The sequence below is a fragment of the Paralichthys olivaceus genome, chromosome 6, assembly GCF_024713975.1.
Source record: "Paralichthys olivaceus isolate ysfri-2021 chromosome 6, ASM2471397v2, whole genome shotgun sequence".
Taxonomy (NCBI): Eukaryota; Metazoa; Chordata; class Actinopteri; order Pleuronectiformes; family Paralichthyidae; genus Paralichthys; species Paralichthys olivaceus.
In genome coordinates, this window is record NC_091098.1 from 1,668,690 (window position 1) to 1,688,571 (window position 19,882).

Here is a 19,882-nt window from a genome sequence, read left to right on the forward strand (position 1 = left end):
TCTGTTCAGCAGCTAGCCTTTATACATGTTTGTTTTCTCAAACATATCACTGAGAAGTCCAGAGTGCTACAAGAACTAAAGGAAAATCAACAAGTAGGTCAGACCTGACAAAAATGCTACTGGGTGTTGAGAAACAGAGGAAACTTAAAAACAGTTGTAATAACAACTTAGAATAAGGTTGTTATTACAACTATTTTTAAGTAAAAAAATGTTTTAAAGCCTCACATGGGGCTGAATCAAGAAGAATAATGTGATTAGTTGAATTATCAGTTACTCAACCCATTGATTTTTTTATGTAGAGATAGAAAGTACTGGCAAACATCCTTAATGTGATGTCACATGTATTATTATTATTATTATATTATTATTGTTGTTATTATTGTTATTATACAGTTGTGTGGGCAGTTTGTGAGGGATGTGTGATAAAGAAATTGATGCACTGTATGAATGTGTGTGGGTGAATAGCAAAACTGTATTAATATTATTACCATCATTGGTATTAGTATTATTATTATTAACAATTTTTTACTCTCATCAAATGTATTATTTTTTTTTTTTTTAGTGAATGTGTAATTAACAGCATTTCACATTATCTAAGAAGAACATGTGGGAAATGTATGTTAAATGGTCCCCATGGGGCACTATGAATGAAAATATATTTTATAGGTTATAAAAATTCTTAAATGTCTATGCCATCTAAAAATTCCATTTGTGCTTTAAATGGAATGTTTCATATGTTGAAACATAAAAGTAAAACCTTGCTCTCATACTTTTACATGGGGGGCTGGGCCCAGACAAGTCCTGTCTCCTGTGGTAAATGGGCTTTAATTAATAGACAGGCAAGCCTGAAAGCAGCACTGGCACCAGCTAATATGATGAACTCTCATTGTGGCAGTGTCACCTCAAATGTTTCTGATAAGCAAAAGCAGGAGAGGATCAAAGCCTCTAAGCTGCTCACTTTGCTCCAACAGCTTCCTCCTCTCCTCACCTACTTTTTTTCCGGTGCTCTAAGAGTGTGTGTTGAGGCAAACCTGAAGACAGCACATGAATCCTGTCCTCAGGTCAGCACGTCACCACAGCTGCTGCATGAACACAACAGGAACAGCCTCAGCGTTCCTCCTGCTCACTAATAAAAACCCTTCCCTGTACGTTAGTCTTGATGTGGCTTTTCCAAGCCATATTTCATTTGCTTTTCATGACACAATATTCCTATAGGAGAGAAATATTTCACAATCATTCCATAGAAGCCTCTTTTAGAGCTGATGTCCCCAGAGGGAGTACAATCCCATTTATTTGACAGATTGTAAATCAGACAGCTTTAGGAAGCAATAATAAAATATAGCTACTACAGCAATTTTTGATGAAAGAATTAATCAGTACTAATTTTGTCATGTTCAAGATGTATTAGATGTAAGAACATGATCAGTGATGAGAAAACTATTGCAGACAACCAAACTTTCATCTTTTGAATATAAGGTGTGCTATATGATGTTATAGTGAGGTGTGTCTATTAACATTTATTCAAAGGTGTCAGTCTCTTGTTTCTGGTTATATTTGGCCTTTGTGCATGATGTGTGATTTTCCATTAGAATAGCCATTTTTATAGAACATTTAAATAAAATTTGACGTTAGCCTAATATATTTTGATCTTGTAATATTTATACATTTAAAAAAAAAAAATCTTTCGGTCCCTAAATGACTTGAATCATTGCCTGATGCCCGTTTTTCAGGCTGTTAAGAGAAATCATCTTTACATTTAAATGTCTTCCTGTCCGAAACATATGAGCCCAAGATTGCTGCTGAAAAATCAAAATTATGTTAAATAAACGTTATATTCATATTCATATTAATTGTTTGTTTAGTGAGGTCAAAATGAGACATCCGTGTGTTTGATGTCTCTAAACTGCTCATTTAGTCCGACCCACAGTCCAAACACTTTACACTAACATAGTAGATGAGCATGTCAGCGTGATTATCATGATAATGATGACATAATTATTAATGTTGATACGACTCATCTGTATTGCACATTGGCTTCCAGTTCCCTTATCTCTTTTTTTAATATGTCCCTTAAATGTGAATTTTTGATGCGAGGCAGCGGGGAGGAAAGGGGAGGTTAATCCCAGTTTAATACACAGATGCACAGCCCAGGACCAAGGTTGTGATGATTGTGTTATCTCCAGCCAACATTTGGGTCTCCCTCAATTTCAACCCGGCAAAATAGCTGCGAGAAAGTGCAGATGGAATGGAGTATGTGTGGATGCCTGGGGAAAAGTGTTATTAATAGCTGCAATAGAACTTCCCACAGCCTGCGCTCTCTATAAATCTGCCTCTTGTCACTTCCACTGGATTTGTTTGAAGTCCTCCCTCCATCCTCTCTGTCCACCTTTTTTCTTTCAAGGAGGCTTACTCTGGACTCCAAAATTCACAGTACTACAGTGCATTATCCAGTTCTTTGGGGAACAGCATATTGATTCAGTGCTACCTTAAAGTGCAATTGAATAGATTGTATAGCAGTCACTGTCAATGGAGACATCATAACAGATACAGTGTGTGGTTTGACAAAAGCAGACAGTTCCATATATGAGCCCCTATGCAATGAATTGCATCTTCCATATGCAGAGGCCTAATATAATAAAACATTGGTTGGGTACAGGGTTTTCTGGGAAAATAACATATATATTTATATTGCATTGTTTTCATATTTATATTTTGCAAACACTGACATCTATCAAAAATGAAAACAGTTAATTTAAGATGAGAAATACAAGGATGTGCAGTGCAGGCCTGTACTTTACAACGTGTATAGTATATGTAGTATATGTGGAGTCATTTCTTTTACACAAATGTGAGTAAGTACATGAAGATAGATGAGCAGCATGCATTTGTGATAAATGATAAATTGGCTGATTGTAAAGATTTTATGATAAATCTCAGATAATGTATTTCCCTGTATTGATTCTATTTGTATAAGCATTTTGTGATTGCTTTTAACAGATATAACTTGGTCTAATTTCTACATGTAGCCTGCCCCTGCTGTACATTAGTGCTGATGTAAAAAGGAATAGCTCATCTGATGAAAATGAGACTAAATGTGTTTGTCACATATTCAGCCTGACACTACAGCTAAAATACACACCCTCTCCCTCACATTCTGCCAACATGCCACCAAAAGCAATCCCACAAAAACAAATGAAATGAATATTCAAAAATACAATCTAAACAACATGGGAGGAAACCTTAAAATCTCATGAATTTGCGCTGCGGGCTTTACACCACGAAGTCAGCCACTGAAAGATGAAAGTGAAAAGAAATAAAAGGCTCAATTTAATCTGCTTTAAGGCTCTTCAACTGAACGCATGTGCCTGGAACTGTGAGAGTGAGGGCTGATAGGGGATAAATATATTTCTTACCATGCCTTTGAGCTATTACACCCCTCTCCAACACAGATGCCTATTCAACAGACACCAGTTTCATTACCAGCTGTAATAGGCTAAGTCTTAAAATTATTAAATGCCAGGCCAAGATGACAGAAAGACACTAGCTGGGCTGATCTTCAGAAGAAGAAGGGAAGGAGGAGAGTTGTGAAAATGTGTCATTTGAAAAGAGAACATGTCTCCAGTTGAGCCAGTGGTCAGGAGACAGGCCGACAGCTGCTGCTACATAAAAAAACGCTTTTGCAGTTTCACCCATGCAGCAAGATACGTTTTTTGGGAAGAGTTGTTTTAACAACTTGTAAATGAAACCAATTATGATGTGTGAATGTGGACTTTACAGAGAAAATGTTATTGATTGATTCAGATTTATTTATATATATATATATAAATCTGAATTCACTGTGAGAAACGAGTGTAAAAACGAATTTTGTTCTCATAATACATACAGGCTACTAAATACTACATGTGTATCTCTATAATATTTTTTAAAAATCCTCAGGAAATTATAAATGTATCTTTTTTTTCATTATTAATGCTTCGTAAATATGTATATAATTAATTTAACTTGATGTAAATCATTTGCTTATTTTTAATGTACCATTGAAAGAGCTATAATTTTGATACACATATCTTGATTTATGTATAAAGACCCTTCCATGTGTGGATTGTTTTTAATCCTGTTAGCGTTGTCCTTTATAAATCAAATACATGTTTATTTTCTCAGGTTCTCCGCGGTGTGTATATTTCTCGTGGCCGGCGCACAGCTCCCACACAGGCCGCAGTGCTGCTGACAGGCCGCCTGTAATTGATATTGACGGGCACATCGGTCATGTGTCAGCACCGCTTTCAACAGAGCGTTTAACCAGCACCACGGGAGCCGCATCCACTCCCGCTCCCCGTCATAAATAATTAAGGTGCCGCTGTGTCTGCTGGGAGAGCCGCTTACAGCAGGAGAACCGCAGCGACTAAACGACCATTTACAGGCCAATTTGTATGAAAGCAGCACGTACCTTTGTCTCCGAGAATACCGTCGATACTGTGTTTGGTTTTCTTCTCCCCGTCTTCATCCTTTTTATCACACTCATCCTCCTCGTCCTTCTTCCCAAAGCGAGCTCGAAGCACACGGCTGATTGAACTCACTGCCAACATAAAAGCATCTTCAGTCACACTAATAATAATAATAACAATAATCATAATCATAATAACAATACTACTACTAATAACAATAATAATAATAATGACCTTCGTTTCTCTACAGGCGACAAACATGGCCTTATTCTATTTTGTATCCATATGGGAAAACAGAAGAGTAAAAGTATAATTAAATGGGGCTTACCAGGGGAGGCCTCACCTGAAGGGACCGTGCTTCTGTCACACACTCCGTCCTTCAGCAGCTTATCCCGGATCTCCCAGCTGAACATGCCGGGGTTGTCGCGCTTGTACTCCTCTATCCGCTTCTCCACGTCCGGCGTGGCTACCTGCTGTAGATGGGACAGAGACAGGATCGAACGAATATCAGTATAATGATTGGAGAGAGAGAAGGAGAGCGATACAAAGTAAGACAATTAAATATGAACATTTTATTATTATTATTATTAATGTTATTATTGCCCTTCCTCACCCTGGGCTTGCTGCCCCCGATAGCTCCGGGCCGGATGGAGCCCGTCTCCTGGTAGCGACACAGGATCTTGGAGACGCAGCCGTGGGAGACGCGCAGCTGGCGGGAGATGACGCAGGGCCGGATCCCGTGATGGGCCATCTCCACGATCTTGTGTCGGATGTGGTTCGGCAGCGGGCGGCCGTTGATGAAGACCCCTCCGAGCTGGTTGACACGTCCCTGGCCCAGAGGAGTGGACACTGTTGGGGGGACAGACAAACAGTTGGACTCTCTGGAGCTGATCTGGCTGAAGGCCTAACATGTGAAAGTGGGCCTGCTGTTATTAATATATCAGTATCACTCGTATATCAAAGTGTACATGTGTGGTTAACGGAGCGTCATTGACCCTGAGGAGGTGAAGAGCCATTTATACCGATGATTAGCTCATCAGCTTCTCCACTTGTGTTTGATTTGAATTTGCACACACCTAAAGAAATCCCACATGTTGTCTTTATAGACACTCTTCTGGGGTTCAAACGTAAATGTCTTGGTCAAATAGCCAGTGGACAATTAATCACTGCAGTGCACCTATATGTTAAATAGCATATAGCCAATATTAAGATGATTTTACTGCAGATTATCCCATTTTTAATATAGTAATAAAATAATTTTCAATATGAAGAAGTGATGGAGTTTCCTCACATCAAAGGCCGAGCATGCTAGTGTATTTAATCTGATGGGGTCTTTCTCAGGTAATTGTTCCTATCCTAATTGACCTGATGTTCAGCCTCTTCTCGCTGAGCCTGTGTGTGGGGCCAGCGGCTCCAGGCGGCTGCTCGGCTCCAGCCTACCTTCCAGAGGGAATCCAGTGCGGGGATAGTTCTGTCCGGGAGCCGGGCGCATCATCCGCGGTACCGTTCCTGGCAAAGACGACATTGCACCATTAACAAAAAGAAAATATACAAAAAGAAAACAAAATAAAAAAAAAGTTTCTAGATGTCCAGTTCAAGTGCAGCCTTGTTGGTCAGTATTTAAGGAGGTAGAAAATGTCAGACAGATCCAGATAGAGGTGCAGGAGGAGAGGGAGGTTTAATGTGAGTGTGAAAGCCCCCGGAGCAGAGGGAGACAGTCCTTACACTGTTAATGTGTTCACACTATACAGCTGCTCCGTCTCTGACACCAGCTTATTTAACCGCTGTGAAGGCTGGACTCTGTTGACAGTCTCCAGGACAAGTCTGGGCCAGGCAGGCTGGAGGAGGGGGGGGGGGACGAACCGCGAGCACCGATAGGTTCACGGAGCCTTCTCTTATTCGAGAGGGAAAAGCTCCAACAACTTTCAGCAGCCAATTGGAACGAAGGGGTGAAGATGCGCAAACACACATTCACACACACCGTCAGAGCAGCACGCAGCCTACACAACACAGTGACACACACTGAAACATAGTGAAACACACCGCACAGCCTCGGCAGCAGCTCACCTAACAAACTGGACACACAAACTCCTGTCAAATGCAAAGCAGCTATACAGACGATCAGTGTGTTGATGCAGGCCTGTGGTATTTCTCGGTCGGCAATTCGATCCCAGTCTTCCCCATCTGCATGCCGAAGTGTCCTTGGGCAAGAGGCTGAAAACAATTTCAGCTCTTAGGAAAAAAAGAGTGCTGCACATAGATGCACCGTATGAATGTGTGTAAAGAGCTTTGAGTGGTCAAGACTAGAAAATCTCTATTTCAATTCAAATCATTTTATAGTCAGTCACTTTGACAGACTTGTGTTCAGGAGCTGAGTTTTGAGTTGCAGTTACAAGAAGGAAAAAAACCTGTTATGTACTGAATGTAAAATATAACACAATATAGAAAAACAGACATTTCAACAAAATCAATGGAGCAAATAAAAAACGTAAGAAAAGCAAATACAGTACTCACTAGGCAGGAATGGAAATGAGGCTACATTAGTGGCTGTAGAACATACAGGATATAAAATGTAGAACCATGTGAAAAGCAGAACAGATTATGAATATGTTCTCTGTGAAAAACAGAAATAAACAGGGAATTTCAAATATCAATGTAGCATACACCTTGAATGTAGTAGTAGATTAGTGTATGGTAGTAATGTTTCAACAGGACACTAGTAAATTAGAGACAGTAGTTATTAAGGGAATGCAGGCCATAGGATCAAACAGGCATACTATGCAGGGAACAGCACTGCAATTAGAAGGAAAAAAAGCTTCATGGTTTGAAATGAATTAAATGAAATAAATGTGCTGTAAAAATAATAATAATTATAATAATATGTTTAAGGACCATAATAAATATTTGGCCAATGGACAGTAGTTTACAGCTTCCAAAATAAATCTGTGGCTCTGTTTTTTTTTCGGAATGCAATTGTCATTAACATGCAACTTGAATAAAATACAATAGAATACACAAAACATAAGTGGCTGTAACAACAGAAATATCTTACTAACAAAAGGAGGGTCACAGAGGTCTACAGAAACTGCAGCTACTCAACAACAGGCTTGCAGAAGGTTGCAACACAGATGACAAAAATCCCAATTGGAAATGTTCTACCTCCAGTAGCATGAGGGTGGATTGATTTACAAATATGCTCTATGCGCTGCTTTTTTATTTTATTTTATTAATTTTTCCAGTTGTGAAAAACGTGATGAATCCTAGATAGTTTCTGTTTCAACTAAATCTCTGGAATAATTGTCTAAACTTGCTAATCTTGCAAGTTGATAGACCAGCAATACTTTATATTATTAATGTATCTCTTACATCTGAAATCATATCAATCAATCGATCAAAATTTCATTGTATAGCCCATATTCACAAATCCCAATTTGTCTCATAGGGCTTAACAAGGTGCAACATCCTCTGTCCTTAACCCTCAACAAACTCAACCTCAGAGAGAGCCACATGTGAGGGGTCCCTCCCCCAGGAGCAGGCGTATCTGTCTTGTTGTAAGCATAGTCCTCGTTCAGCTGCCACCACGATCATGATCTACGATTTGCCATCACAATCTCAAACCAGCTCTAACTATAAGCTTGATCAAAAAAGAAGGTTGTAAGCCTATACTCTAAACATAGACAGGGTGTCTGCCTCCTGATCTGAACTGGGACATGATTCTACAGAAGAAGAGCCTGATAGCTGAAAGCTCTGGCTCCTACTGTACTTAAGGCTTTAGGGACAACAAGTAAGAATTCTGGGAGCACAGTACTCTAGTGGGGTGATTTGGTACTAGTGAGCTCTAGAGGTATGATGATGCCATATTATTAAGGGCCTTGTAAGTGAGGAGGAGAATTTTGAAATTTAACAAGAAGCCAGTGTAGTGAAGCTAATAAAAGAGAAACTGGCATCCTCAATAGATTAAAACCTGCTGCGGTTAAAAGTCAGAGACCACACTTGTACGATATGTCTCCTATAGTGGCATAGTACTTTTTCAACATATTCTGATGTCAAATATGGAGAATCTCAGCGATCTATTCTTGACCTTCTGTTTTTTCCCTCTTGGCCAAATGATTCAATTCAATCATTAAATGAATTTAAATATATTTCCACTGTTATGCTGATGATACCCAGCTGGCTGGGCTTGGAAAATCTGTAGACTGTTAATCATAATTCACATTGATAATCATCCAGTTATCAGCCTGCTTGTCTGCTGTAAAAAGTTTTGTGCCACTTCAAATAAAACTGAAATGCTGGTCATGGCTCGAATGGCTGGCTGAATGGCTCGACACAGTCACCACTTAGAGAACCTCCTATATATCCTTGTGCCATCCAGACTGCATTGTTGAAACATTTTGTGTGCAGCAGTCTTCTCTATCATGCCCCCTACATCTTGAACAACCCCACCCATCTTTATGCCTTAATCTGCAGTCAGTTGCTTATGACTACTTCAGTCCTTGTACCTAGCTGCTACCTTTTTCCAGGTCGGCCTCAGTCTCGTACAGTTGTCCTATGCTGGTAAGAGGCTTTTGCATCTTCTGAAGATAACTGCATCTCTTTTTAGAGCATCTCTTTGCTACTTCTCATTTCTAGATGTGTGAATGATTTGCTTGATTTGTGTGGTTGTGTAGTTGTGCCCTTTCCAGGTCTTCATGGAACCTTCATTGTGCCTGAAACTTGCTTGTTGTCCTCCCTCATGATCTGCCACCTCTCAAATGACTATTTTTATTAGTTATTATTTGCAATTTTACTTCGAAGTTACTTACCTTCTGTGTCTCTTTGTTGTTTTTCTTCCTGTCTTTGTGTTTCTACTTGTCTGATGTTTCACTTGTGCCCAGATGCCTTCCCTGCGTATTTAGTCTCTGTCCAGTCCGCTCACAGTCAATTTATCTACCCAGTCTGATCTCATGCTTCTGTTGCCTGGAGATTGCTCATTATGTCAAAGTGGGTTTAAGTCTGGATTACAGTTAATATCTATATAGTGCTTTTATATATTTAAATAGCCTTTTTCTAGTTTTGATGACCAGTCAAAGAGACTTACAGTAGTTTTTTGTCTATACACAAACATTTGTTTAATAAATACTAAAAGTGAGGAGTGGATAAATGGATATATCAGCTGCTCTGAATGTTCAAGTAGTGTAATAAAAAAGTAGTGCAAATACATATTAAATATTACCACATGATATGTACATGTGTATATTATTTATATAGATAACATATGCATGTTATTTACACTGTACAGGATATGGTGACTATGCACTTGCAAAACATTTACATTACTGATACTATGCGACTGATTTAAGTGTTTAATTGGTAAAGACAGGGTGAATCTATTCTAATGTCTGGGTATCTTAGTGTTCAGTGTTCTGTGGTGCCTCCTAGAGGGGGCTTGTTCTTCAGTCTAGAGGTGTATAAATCCTGAATGAAGGAAAGCTTGGCATCTATGAATTTTTCTCCAGTCCTGATGGTGTGTTGATTTCAGTTCCTATCCAGGACAATGGCCAGCCCATACTAGATGATTCTATATTAGCAGATAACAGACTGGATTACTATTTAGGACTGAAGCAGAGGCTGTTGTGGCAGGTTGGACTGCAGAGTGGAGAATTTCATGGATGATGATATTGAATTTCAATTCAATTCAATTTGTATAGCGCCAAATCAGAATATACATTATCTCAAGGCAATTTAAATAGAAGGCCAAGATCTTAAAAATTTTAGAGAAACTGAGCTGTTTATATATATATATATATATATATATATATATATATATATATATATATATATATATATACATATATAAACAGCTCAAAGATCTTTACAGGTTCATCCATTTGTTTCATTAAACCTTTTAGAGATAAATCAATCAAATGAGCTGTATTAGTTTTACCTGTGTCCTTTTTCATAGAAACATGTCTATTATCAATTTCCATAAATATGTTCATAAAAGTACTTAAGGAAACCTCTGGGTAATTAGCATTGTACAAATTATTCTCATCAACATTGTCCACAAAGGGATCATTAACAAATCTTTAGTTTGAACGACAGAAAGCTACTAAATTGAGTTGTGACTGTAGTTGAGCATAGCTCATGTACATTAGTGTATGAATATATATGATCAATACATTTATCGGCAGTCTGACCTGCTCGTTTACCTATAAAGCAAATGTTTGTACACCCCATGTATGATGTGTTGTTGCCTTGGTTTACGTAACAGCCACACTGTTTTTGTGTATTTGTGTGGGAATGCCTGAAAGATGAAAGTATGGTACACCAACAACTCAGTCCTATTTCCCCACAATTGATTTACTCCTAACTAGACTAGCTACTTCAGGAACACCTGGGGCACAATAGCTTGAGACATAGCTTGTCAGAGCACCTTCAGGTGAACCAGGGAGTTATTTGGCACAGCTGAGGTTAGTTTGCCAATTACTCTTCATGGATTTAAAGGCAGCAGAGAAAGCTGCCAGAAGCAAGAAACACATGAAGGAGAAAGAGACAGAGGTACAGTAGACACATGGACAAAGCTGAGGTGAGCTGCCAAGACGTCAACAGAAACTGCTGGCCAACAGTCACTCCTCTGTCGGGCTGATTCAAACAATACCTAGGGTAGCTCAAACAGTAGCTCAGGTAGAACAGGAGGACAAAATTGACGCTGATTTTATAGTGTTCGTCTCAGATGGTTTTGTGTACATGCCCAAGGATGGGGCCAGCCAAGTGCTCATTAAAATTTTACGAGATACCGGTGCAGTACATAGTTCTGTTTTGAATGCCCCCCCAACAATGTGGGAACCCAAGGATAAACCCATGTTGACAGCTCCAGATTTGACTTTATCCATGGACAAAGTAGAACTAATTAAGGCCCAACAGAGTGACTGTACTTTAGTTAGTACTTTGTCTGCAGCTTCAGAAAACAGAAAGGAGCGGTCTGTCTCGTACTTTTTTAAGGATGGTGTCCTCATGCGAAGGTGGTCTGCTGGGCCTGGCAGCAACCATGATGCAGTCCAACAGCTAGTTGCGCCAAGTCCCTTTTGTGTTCAAGTGTTGAGTTTAGCTCATGATCATAGCCTGTCAGGTTATTTACAAAACGTATCGCATCCTCAGGTATTTTTTCTGGCCGGGGTTAAAATCTGAAGTGGCAGCATTTTGCCTTATTTTCCATGTTTTATTTGCCAGGTAATCGAAAAACCTAACCAAACGATTACTCCTGTTCCCTTACACCCTATCCTTGTAATGGGATAATCATTTGAATGCATATTGGGGGATTGTGTAGGACCACTTCCCAAAACTAAATCCGGCAACCAGTATATACTCACTATGATGTGTGCTATCCTGAGGTTGTGCCCTTACGCACATTAAAGGCCAAGGCTATTGTAAAAAGCACTAGTGACATTTTTTTTTACCACATCTGGCATTCCTAAGCATATACAAAGTGACCAAGGCTCCAACTTTATGTCAAAGTTCTTAGCTCAGGTAATGTCCCAGTTGTCCTTACTTACTTAAATACTTCTAGTGCTTATCACCCAGAGAGCCAAGGTGTGCTGGAGAGAATTCTCCAAACATTAAAGTCCATGCCCCGTAAGTACTGTCTCGAGTTCGGTAGGGGTTGAGATGAGCGTGGGTGGCTGTGGCTAAGGGGTAGAGCGTCTGTCCTCCAACCAGAAAGTCGGCAGTTCCATCCCAGTCTTCCCCATCTGCATGGCGAAGTGTCCTTGGGCAAGATTCTTAACCCTGAATTGCCCATCATACAAAACAAAAGTGCTGCTTATAGATGGACTGTATGAATGTGTGTGTGAATGGATGAATGGCAAACTGTACTGTAAAGCACTTTGAGTGGTCATCAAGACTAGAAAAGCTCTTTATAAATACAAAACATTTACCATTTACCATGAGGGCCTGCCACTGCATTGGGTTTTAGTCCTGCTGATCTTGTTTTCGTGGTCCATTGTGCTCAGGGAAAAGTGTCTGGCTGACAAAAACCAAATGTGAGGACAACATCCTAGATTATGTCATCTCTCAAACAGAAGTTATACCATGCTTGTGAAATAGCTCGATAGTATCTTGCCAAAATAAAAAACAGAGTTTAAAAAAACTTTTAAAAGGGCAGCAACAATTTCTTGCTGGTGGTTCTTGGGAGCTGAGAGGAGGGGAGAGTCGTTCATCATAAGAGCTGAGAGTAGGAGGAGGTGATATCAGTGAAGTCATCCTCAGGAGGGAAACTCTTTGCTTAAAACCCAGTCACTTTAGATACATCAACATCAAATGCTAAACAATATTCCATCAAGTTGATAAACTGTCCATTTGCTGAGGACCGCACTTTAGATCAAGACAGAGAGAAAATTTCTATTCAAATCAGACTCTTCCTCTCCTGATGCTCTCCATCCTTCTTCTCCTGGCTGCAGAGGCAGCCGCAACTGCTTTTCTCTTCTCTGCAATGTGCAGACATTTACAACTCTTTCTCTCCACCGCCGTGACATGAGAGCATGTCTAAAGATTAACTGAGAGTGAAGAAAGCTAATCTATCAGCAGTGGTTATATCACAAGGTCTACCAACTATTTTTGTGTGTTATTAAGGAGTTAAGCTGGAATAGCCATACATTATATAAATTAACCACATATTTTACAAAATTGCTCACCTTTACTTAATAATGCTTGAACAGTTTCAGTACATTTGTTGAACAACTCCCTTGTGTCATGGTTTAAATCCCTCAAAAATATAATACATTTTTGCTTTGAAGGAAGAAAAATAAACTTAGAAGTGTCAAAAGGGTCCTTCCATTGGTTAGTGAGCATTAGCTTCAGCTGAACCTAAGAATGAATGTTGACACAGAATGACAATTGTAGATTTTGTCCCTGATCTCTTACATGGAGCTGCAATACTAGGTGATCAATAATCATTCTTTCATTGAACATAAACTTACATGAAAATATGTCCCTCAGTAAAGTGAATACTTCCACCACCTCCACTAACAGTCCTGTATTTCAATAGGTCGAGTTTTTTTCTCAGTAAAACACCTGGATCCACCCCCTGATCCAGATCCACATAGAAATAGAATAGGTTTTCCGGGGTCATGCTCCATCGCTCCACCCAATGTTTGAGTCATTTTTGCATGATCCAGCTAACAAACAAAGAAAAAAAACGTCTTTGGTGGTGGTAACAACCTTCAATGACATTTAGTAGAGCGCATACCTTCACCAAAAGCTCCCATAAATTAAATCATGCTGCACCAAACTGCACATACTTATTGTAACATCCAGGTCTCATGATTAAAGTTATGTTTTTTCTTGTTTTGTCTTTTGTTGCATTATTTCCTGTTTTATTTTGTGTGCTCACATCTTAGCTGTGTCTCAACTCAGGGCCTGTATCTTTTAGAGGACCTGGTCTAAGCACCCTTCATTGGCCAAGTAGGCTGTGGTAGCTGAACTGAAATGAGAAGGTCTGGTCTTCTTACAGGATCGCCAGTTTATCCTGCCCTCACAGCTGTCGCCTAGCAACAGAGCTACCTTTGAAAAAGTTGTTCAGTTGATAAAAAAGATGTATGTTTCTTCAACACGTGTACCATTAGCTGTCTGGAAGGGCAGAAACATTTAAAAATAAATCCTTTTTTAAGGTTTTTTGCCGCATTTGCTGTCCACATTCTTAAATCAAATAATGATGATGTATATTATGATTTGGCGCTACACAAGTAAAATTGAATTACCTCTTTGAAAAAAAGCACGTCACAAAATCCTATTGGCCTGGGAAGGATCCACCTGGTGTCTAATCTAGTCACGGTGCTGTGATGCAATTGGTCTTCAGATGCAGCCTCTGAAGGATGTGGCCGCTGAAGTGAGACAAAGCTCTTGTGGCTTTACAGAGTAATTCACTTCCTGTGTTCCTTCACCTGTTGAACGCCCTGATTAGTTCTACCTTCACCACATTAGTGAAATGAGAAATTAGTGAAAAAAGCCCAATCTTTTAATGTTAAAGAAGGCGACATCAAGATCCATTAATTGATTTGATTGATTTATGCAACATGCAAAACGCCCAAAATTTAATGGATTCTTCTTTGGGTCATTCCCCAACACAAAATTCCATGGAAATCAATTGAGTAAATTTTGTCTAATCCTTTCTAACAAAGAAACAAACTGACGAAAACCTAACCTTCTTCGCGGAGCTAAATATGCTTCAATCAGGTTATAAAAGGTTTGATTGTTGCTTTGATAATATACTATACTAGAGTATCTACATCACATCATAATAAATAAATGGAGGGTAAGCAAATTTTTGTAACTGACAGAACGTGTCATTTATTTCAGCACGAACAACAATTGAGAGAGAAAAACATGGACCTGTTTGCTGTTTCAAAGAGTCAGCATGGATGTACTGTGGACAATGATGGGGGTGCGAGATCTAAAACATTCCTCTTAAAAATGCATTATTGCAAATTATTTTTTGAGTCTGGCTTCAGTTTGTTTCCTTCCCCCCAAAAAACAAATAAAATGTGCCCCCACCAATTTATTTTATTACCAGCTGCCACTGACCTTGACTCATAATATGGTGCAGGGAGGCAGTCTGGTTATTGTGTGTTATACTTGTGTCCTTTCCATTACTTTTAATTCTCTGCAAAAATATTATCAGGATGAAAGTTGAACAGGCTGCAAATTAAATTTGAGGTGTCATGACCAGGAGAATAAAATAGTAAAAAAAATTGGTAAATAAACATTTACTGCACAACATTCTAATGTTCCTCTATATTTGTATATTTTTATATATTTTATCTATTCAGATAACTAGTTGAAATAAAAATAAATAATTTATAACAGGTGTATGTGAGTGTTAACAATGGGATTTTACTTAAGTTCAAGGAGTGACGAGTCAGAGAGGCTGAAAACTCTCATATAAATTCTTATTGTTATTTCCTGACAGAGTTAAAGTCATGTAACAGCTACAACAACTTCTCTCTCTTCAGCAGCAACGTTCAGTTTAAAAGTGTGTCTTGAAGACAAAGCACTACCACTATTAGAAACACACAACGAGAAATAATACGATATTGTAGGAGATTTTTAGAAAGTACAATATTATTTTCAATTATAAAACAGATGTTTCTCTCTACAACTCAAAAGTAACGAAGTTGAACAGTAACCACTGATGAGATTGTGCTGACAGCAGAGTGTACTGTCCTGCAGCCTCCATATCATGTGATGGGCTGGCTGCTTGTTTTTGTCTTAATCAGTTAGATGAGGCTTGCCTTTACAAATGTCAAAAAGAAAAGATTCAGTGTGATCCACTTGAAAGTAGCAGCCCCCATTTACCATGGAGTGTGTCGATTGGTTTCACTTAATCGATCTTTGTGACTGAGCCATGAAAAGTGTTGTGTCTGAAGCCGCACAGTGCCCCAGTTAAAAAGTGCCCGGCCGGTCTGCTCCAGACAACTGAAAAATAATCTCAAGTATATTCTTTAGAGAAGTGAACGTATGTCTGTCATCAAATGTTTATATCCATATAGAGTAACATCACTCTCAGTCAGGAGGAAGTAAAAGTGTTCCTTTTCATTATGTTGCAGCATTTTAAAGTAAATGGAAAAGGAACAACGGTTAGCATCTCTGTGGAGGTCTTGTGTTGAGGTGTCTGGTCTTCACACACGTGTCTGATGGGGGCTTCTCCTCCTCTCTTGCATTTGACAGGCTGTTACTGACTCACACTGATGCTGCTTAATTTGCTTCTCTTATAAAGCATGGAGGTCTCACTAAACAAGTGAAACACAAACGTTAGCTCAAACACTAATCCAATTTCAAATGGAGGTAATTATTTCCATACAATTTCAACATCCATTTTTGAGTTGTGGGGGTGCATTGACTGTTTTGGCCACCATAGCCAAACCTTAGTAATCAAGATTATGAGAAGACATTCGATACAGAGACATAGTGTAGAAGCTGCCAGTTTGCAGGGGCTTTGGGTTTTTCCGCAGTGAGCTAAACAAAACCTGATGTATGACAACGTCTCATTTTAAACCTCCACTAATCTGCTCTAGTATTGCATGTGGGTCAGGATTCACTGGTTCATGTCAGCGGGCCCTGCAATATATACAGCACTACGATCATTCCACTGCTCAACACTCAGGACTGCAGGAGAATGGAGGTGATCAGTGAATATATTCAAAATCTTATTTTCTCCTCTGTGAGGTAACGATATTCAGCAGTACTGAGGAGAAAAGATAAAAATCTGCCATCCTGAGTCCAGTGAGAAGTACAAAACCCAAGTCAAAGATTTCAAAAAGCATAAAGCCAGCACTGGAAACATAGCCAATTTCTTATGGTTGGCTATTTTCTGCTGTTTGCTGGCGTGTTATGGCTCTGTCGAAAGCATCGCTAACTTGTTTTTTCACACGCGATTACAGCGAGAACAAGACTGGCTCTCAGGCCAGCAGAGCATGGGACCTTCATGAGGCTGAGGGCCACCTCCAGGATCAATGTTGCCATTTTGTAGATCAAGCAATGCGGATCCACCATGCAAGATGCATTTTGTTTGCTAAATGGCTGTCTGAAGCGCCTATTCATTGAGCAATTTTTCACAGGAGTTAAAGTGGGTAGCATGATGATGATGCTGAGCGGTTGAATAATATTTCCCGTCTACATGAGATCTGTTTAGTACAATGTTTGTATTATATTAATTAAGGGCTGAATGTGGTTTTCACTTTCTTCTATAATGATAATAATAATAGCAATGATAATAATAGCAATGATGATGATGATAAATAACTTACAAAGTTACAAAGTGCTGCACTAACACTGACAAAATGTGTAAGAAAAGGTAGAGGCTCTTCACAACCATCCATTGTGTCATAGTGAGCTCATTTTCCTTTGTGTCACTTGATTTTTGAATGTCATTTAGTTCGTATGTGGGAAGTGAGATTTAAATGTTGATGTAAAGGTTTAGTTCACCCAAAAACAAAAATTCACTCATTGTTTACTCACCACTATGCCAATGGAGAATGAATTAAGTGCATCAATCCACAAAGCACTTTTGGAGTTTCAGGCATAAACAGCATTGCAGCCAAATCCAACACGAATGAAGTAACTAGGGAACCACTGCTTCAAAGACACATAATGTTTCACCTTGAATAGTTCATGATCAGTGTGGATACACATGGCTTGATGATAGTCCTGGATATATCTATGATGCTTTTAAGAACTGGCAAATCCTAGCTCCTTTTAAAGGGATACTTCACTGAAAAAGGAAAATTCACTTGTTATCTACTCACCAGTATGCAGATGGAGGGGTGGGTGAAGTGTTTGAGTCCACAAATCACTTTTTGAGTTTCAGGGGTAAACTGTGTTGCAACCAAATCCAAAACAATTGAAGCAACTGGTGACCATGTCTTCAAATGTAAAAAAAACATAAAATGCCTCCATACTGCTCCTGGGGTGTCATCCAAAAGTTTGTAAGCCCCGACAGTCAAATTCGTCTCGGGTCCTATTTGTAGATTTTCTTTTCAGCTTTTAACACTATCCAACTGGAAATAGCTCACTTTCCAGGGTCAAATACTGTAGCACAGGTGTACCACAAGGCTGCAAGAGTTTTCCTTTCCTCTACACACTGTATACTAATGAATGCAGGAGCAACCGGCCAAATACTTACATCATCAGATTTTCTGATGATACAGTGATTTTAGGCCTGTTGCACAGGGATGACTGCCCCGCAATGTACCTGGATGAGATTGACACCTTTAAAGACTAGTGTGACAGTCATCATTTAATTTTCAACATTAAAAGATGAAGGAGATGATATTCGACCCCAGAGAGGTGAGAGTCCATGACTCTGTGAATGTTTTTGAGTTGTGAGCACTTTTAAATATCTTGGCATACAGCTGGACTGCAATCTGAAATGGAGTGCCCATGTAGACTTTCTGTGTGGGAAGTTAGCTCGAAGGCTGCTCTTCCTACTTATACTGTTCGGTGTGAGCGCCAACGTCATGTCGATATTTTATACTGCTGTAGTAGAAAGCATAACTAGAAAAGGAATGGCAGCATGGTTTGGCATTCTCACAGTCCGGCTAAAATCTAAATTGAGAACATGGTAAAAACACACATGCTGTTCTCAGAATTTGACCTTTTACCATCAAGCAGACGTTACAGAGCCTTTAAGTGTAAGTCCAACTGCCTCGAGCTGTCATTCATCTTAACATCTATCACACTACTCAATAAGGAAACGTTGATTCGTTGAGTCATGTATCTCAATAACTTTTGCACTTTGTCTGGCACACTGGTTTTTAAGTTTTAATGTCAGATTTTGTTTTTCATCTTTTATGAGTTATATCCTTTCAGTGTTTTAGCATTTTTTTATACAACTCACTTTCATTCTGCATAATTTTATATGTCCTTGTGTTCGGTTTTATCTGTTGTTGTTGTTGTTGTTTTTACAATGTGCTGTAGCACTTTGGCCCAAGACAAATTTCCCCACGGAAAAATAAAGTATATTTGATTTGAAATGGTGTCATTTACACCATGTTTTAAGCCTAAAGGTCTGCCGTTAGCCTCCTGCCTGGAGCTGTGTTCATGTTACCGCGCACACATTGCAAGAGTTCGCCCTTCCATGCTCTCACAAGGGGCACGTTGACAACATCAGCGATACTCAACAATAACTGCAGCGATGCTACCATTAGTGATGCTACCGCGCACCCTGCACACACCCTGCACACACCCTGCACACACCCTAGGCCAAGAGTTTGGAACTATTTGCAGTGTGTACATGTGAGCAAGGCCCCAGAGGAGGATGACACTACAGGAGCAGTATGGAGGCATTTGATGTTTTTTTTACAGTTACTTTAATTGTTTTGAATTGGTTGCAACCCCATTTACCCCTGAAACTCCAAGTGTTTTGTGGACTCAAACACTTCACCCACCCCTCCATCTGCATAGTGGTGAGTAGATAACGAGTGAATTTTCCTTTTTCAGTGAAGTATCCCTTTAAAAGGAGCCAGGATTTGCCAGTTCTTAAAAGCATCATATATATATCCAGGACTGTCATCAAGCCATGTTTATTCACAATGATCATGAACTATTCAAGGTGAAACATTATATATTTTTCACATAGACCTACAGAGAAATCTCTTTTATTTTTTTCAATGAAGAATGTAATATTGGTTCTTTACTTTAAAATGGCTAAATAATAAAATTCAATTCAATTTAATTTGTATAGTGCCAAATCCCAGCATGCATTATCTCAAGGCACTTTACATAGTAGGCTGAGACCTTAAAATCATCTGAATAGTTTCCAAAATGAGCAGCACTGATGACTGTGAAGAGAAGAAACTCAATAACAGGAAGAAACCTCTAGAATCAGAATGTGGGCAGCCACCTGCTTCAACTGGTTGGGGTGAGCGGAAATGGAGGAGAGAGGGGAGAAAGAGGGAGAGAGACAA

The 19,882-nt window shown here is 39.3% G+C and overlaps 1 protein-coding gene across 3 annotated transcripts in view; it reads right to left on the reverse strand.

The window, feature by feature from the left end:
- The window catches only part of LOC109630996 (paired box protein Pax-7), a 55,741-nt gene extending 49,494 nt beyond the window's left edge, over positions 1-6,247 (reverse strand). The window contains exons 1-5 of one of the 3 annotated variants that reach the window (XM_069526170.1): positions 6,171-6,247; positions 5,886-5,954; positions 5,059-5,294; positions 4,774-4,918; positions 4,448-4,576 (exon numbers count right to left, since the gene is read on the reverse strand). In XM_069526170.1, the coding sequence (XP_069382271.1) occupies positions 4,448-4,576; positions 4,774-4,918; positions 5,059-5,294; positions 5,886-5,940 (565 nt within the window). In that variant the 5' untranslated portion in view covers positions 5,941-5,954; positions 6,171-6,247. Of the gene's footprint in view, positions 1-4,447; positions 4,577-4,773; positions 4,919-5,058; positions 5,295-5,885 lie in introns of all 3 variants that reach the window. The other 2 variants (XM_020089562.2, XM_020089561.2) reach the window with 2 other exon arrangements.
- Between the last annotated feature and the right edge of the window lie 13,635 nt (positions 6,248-19,882).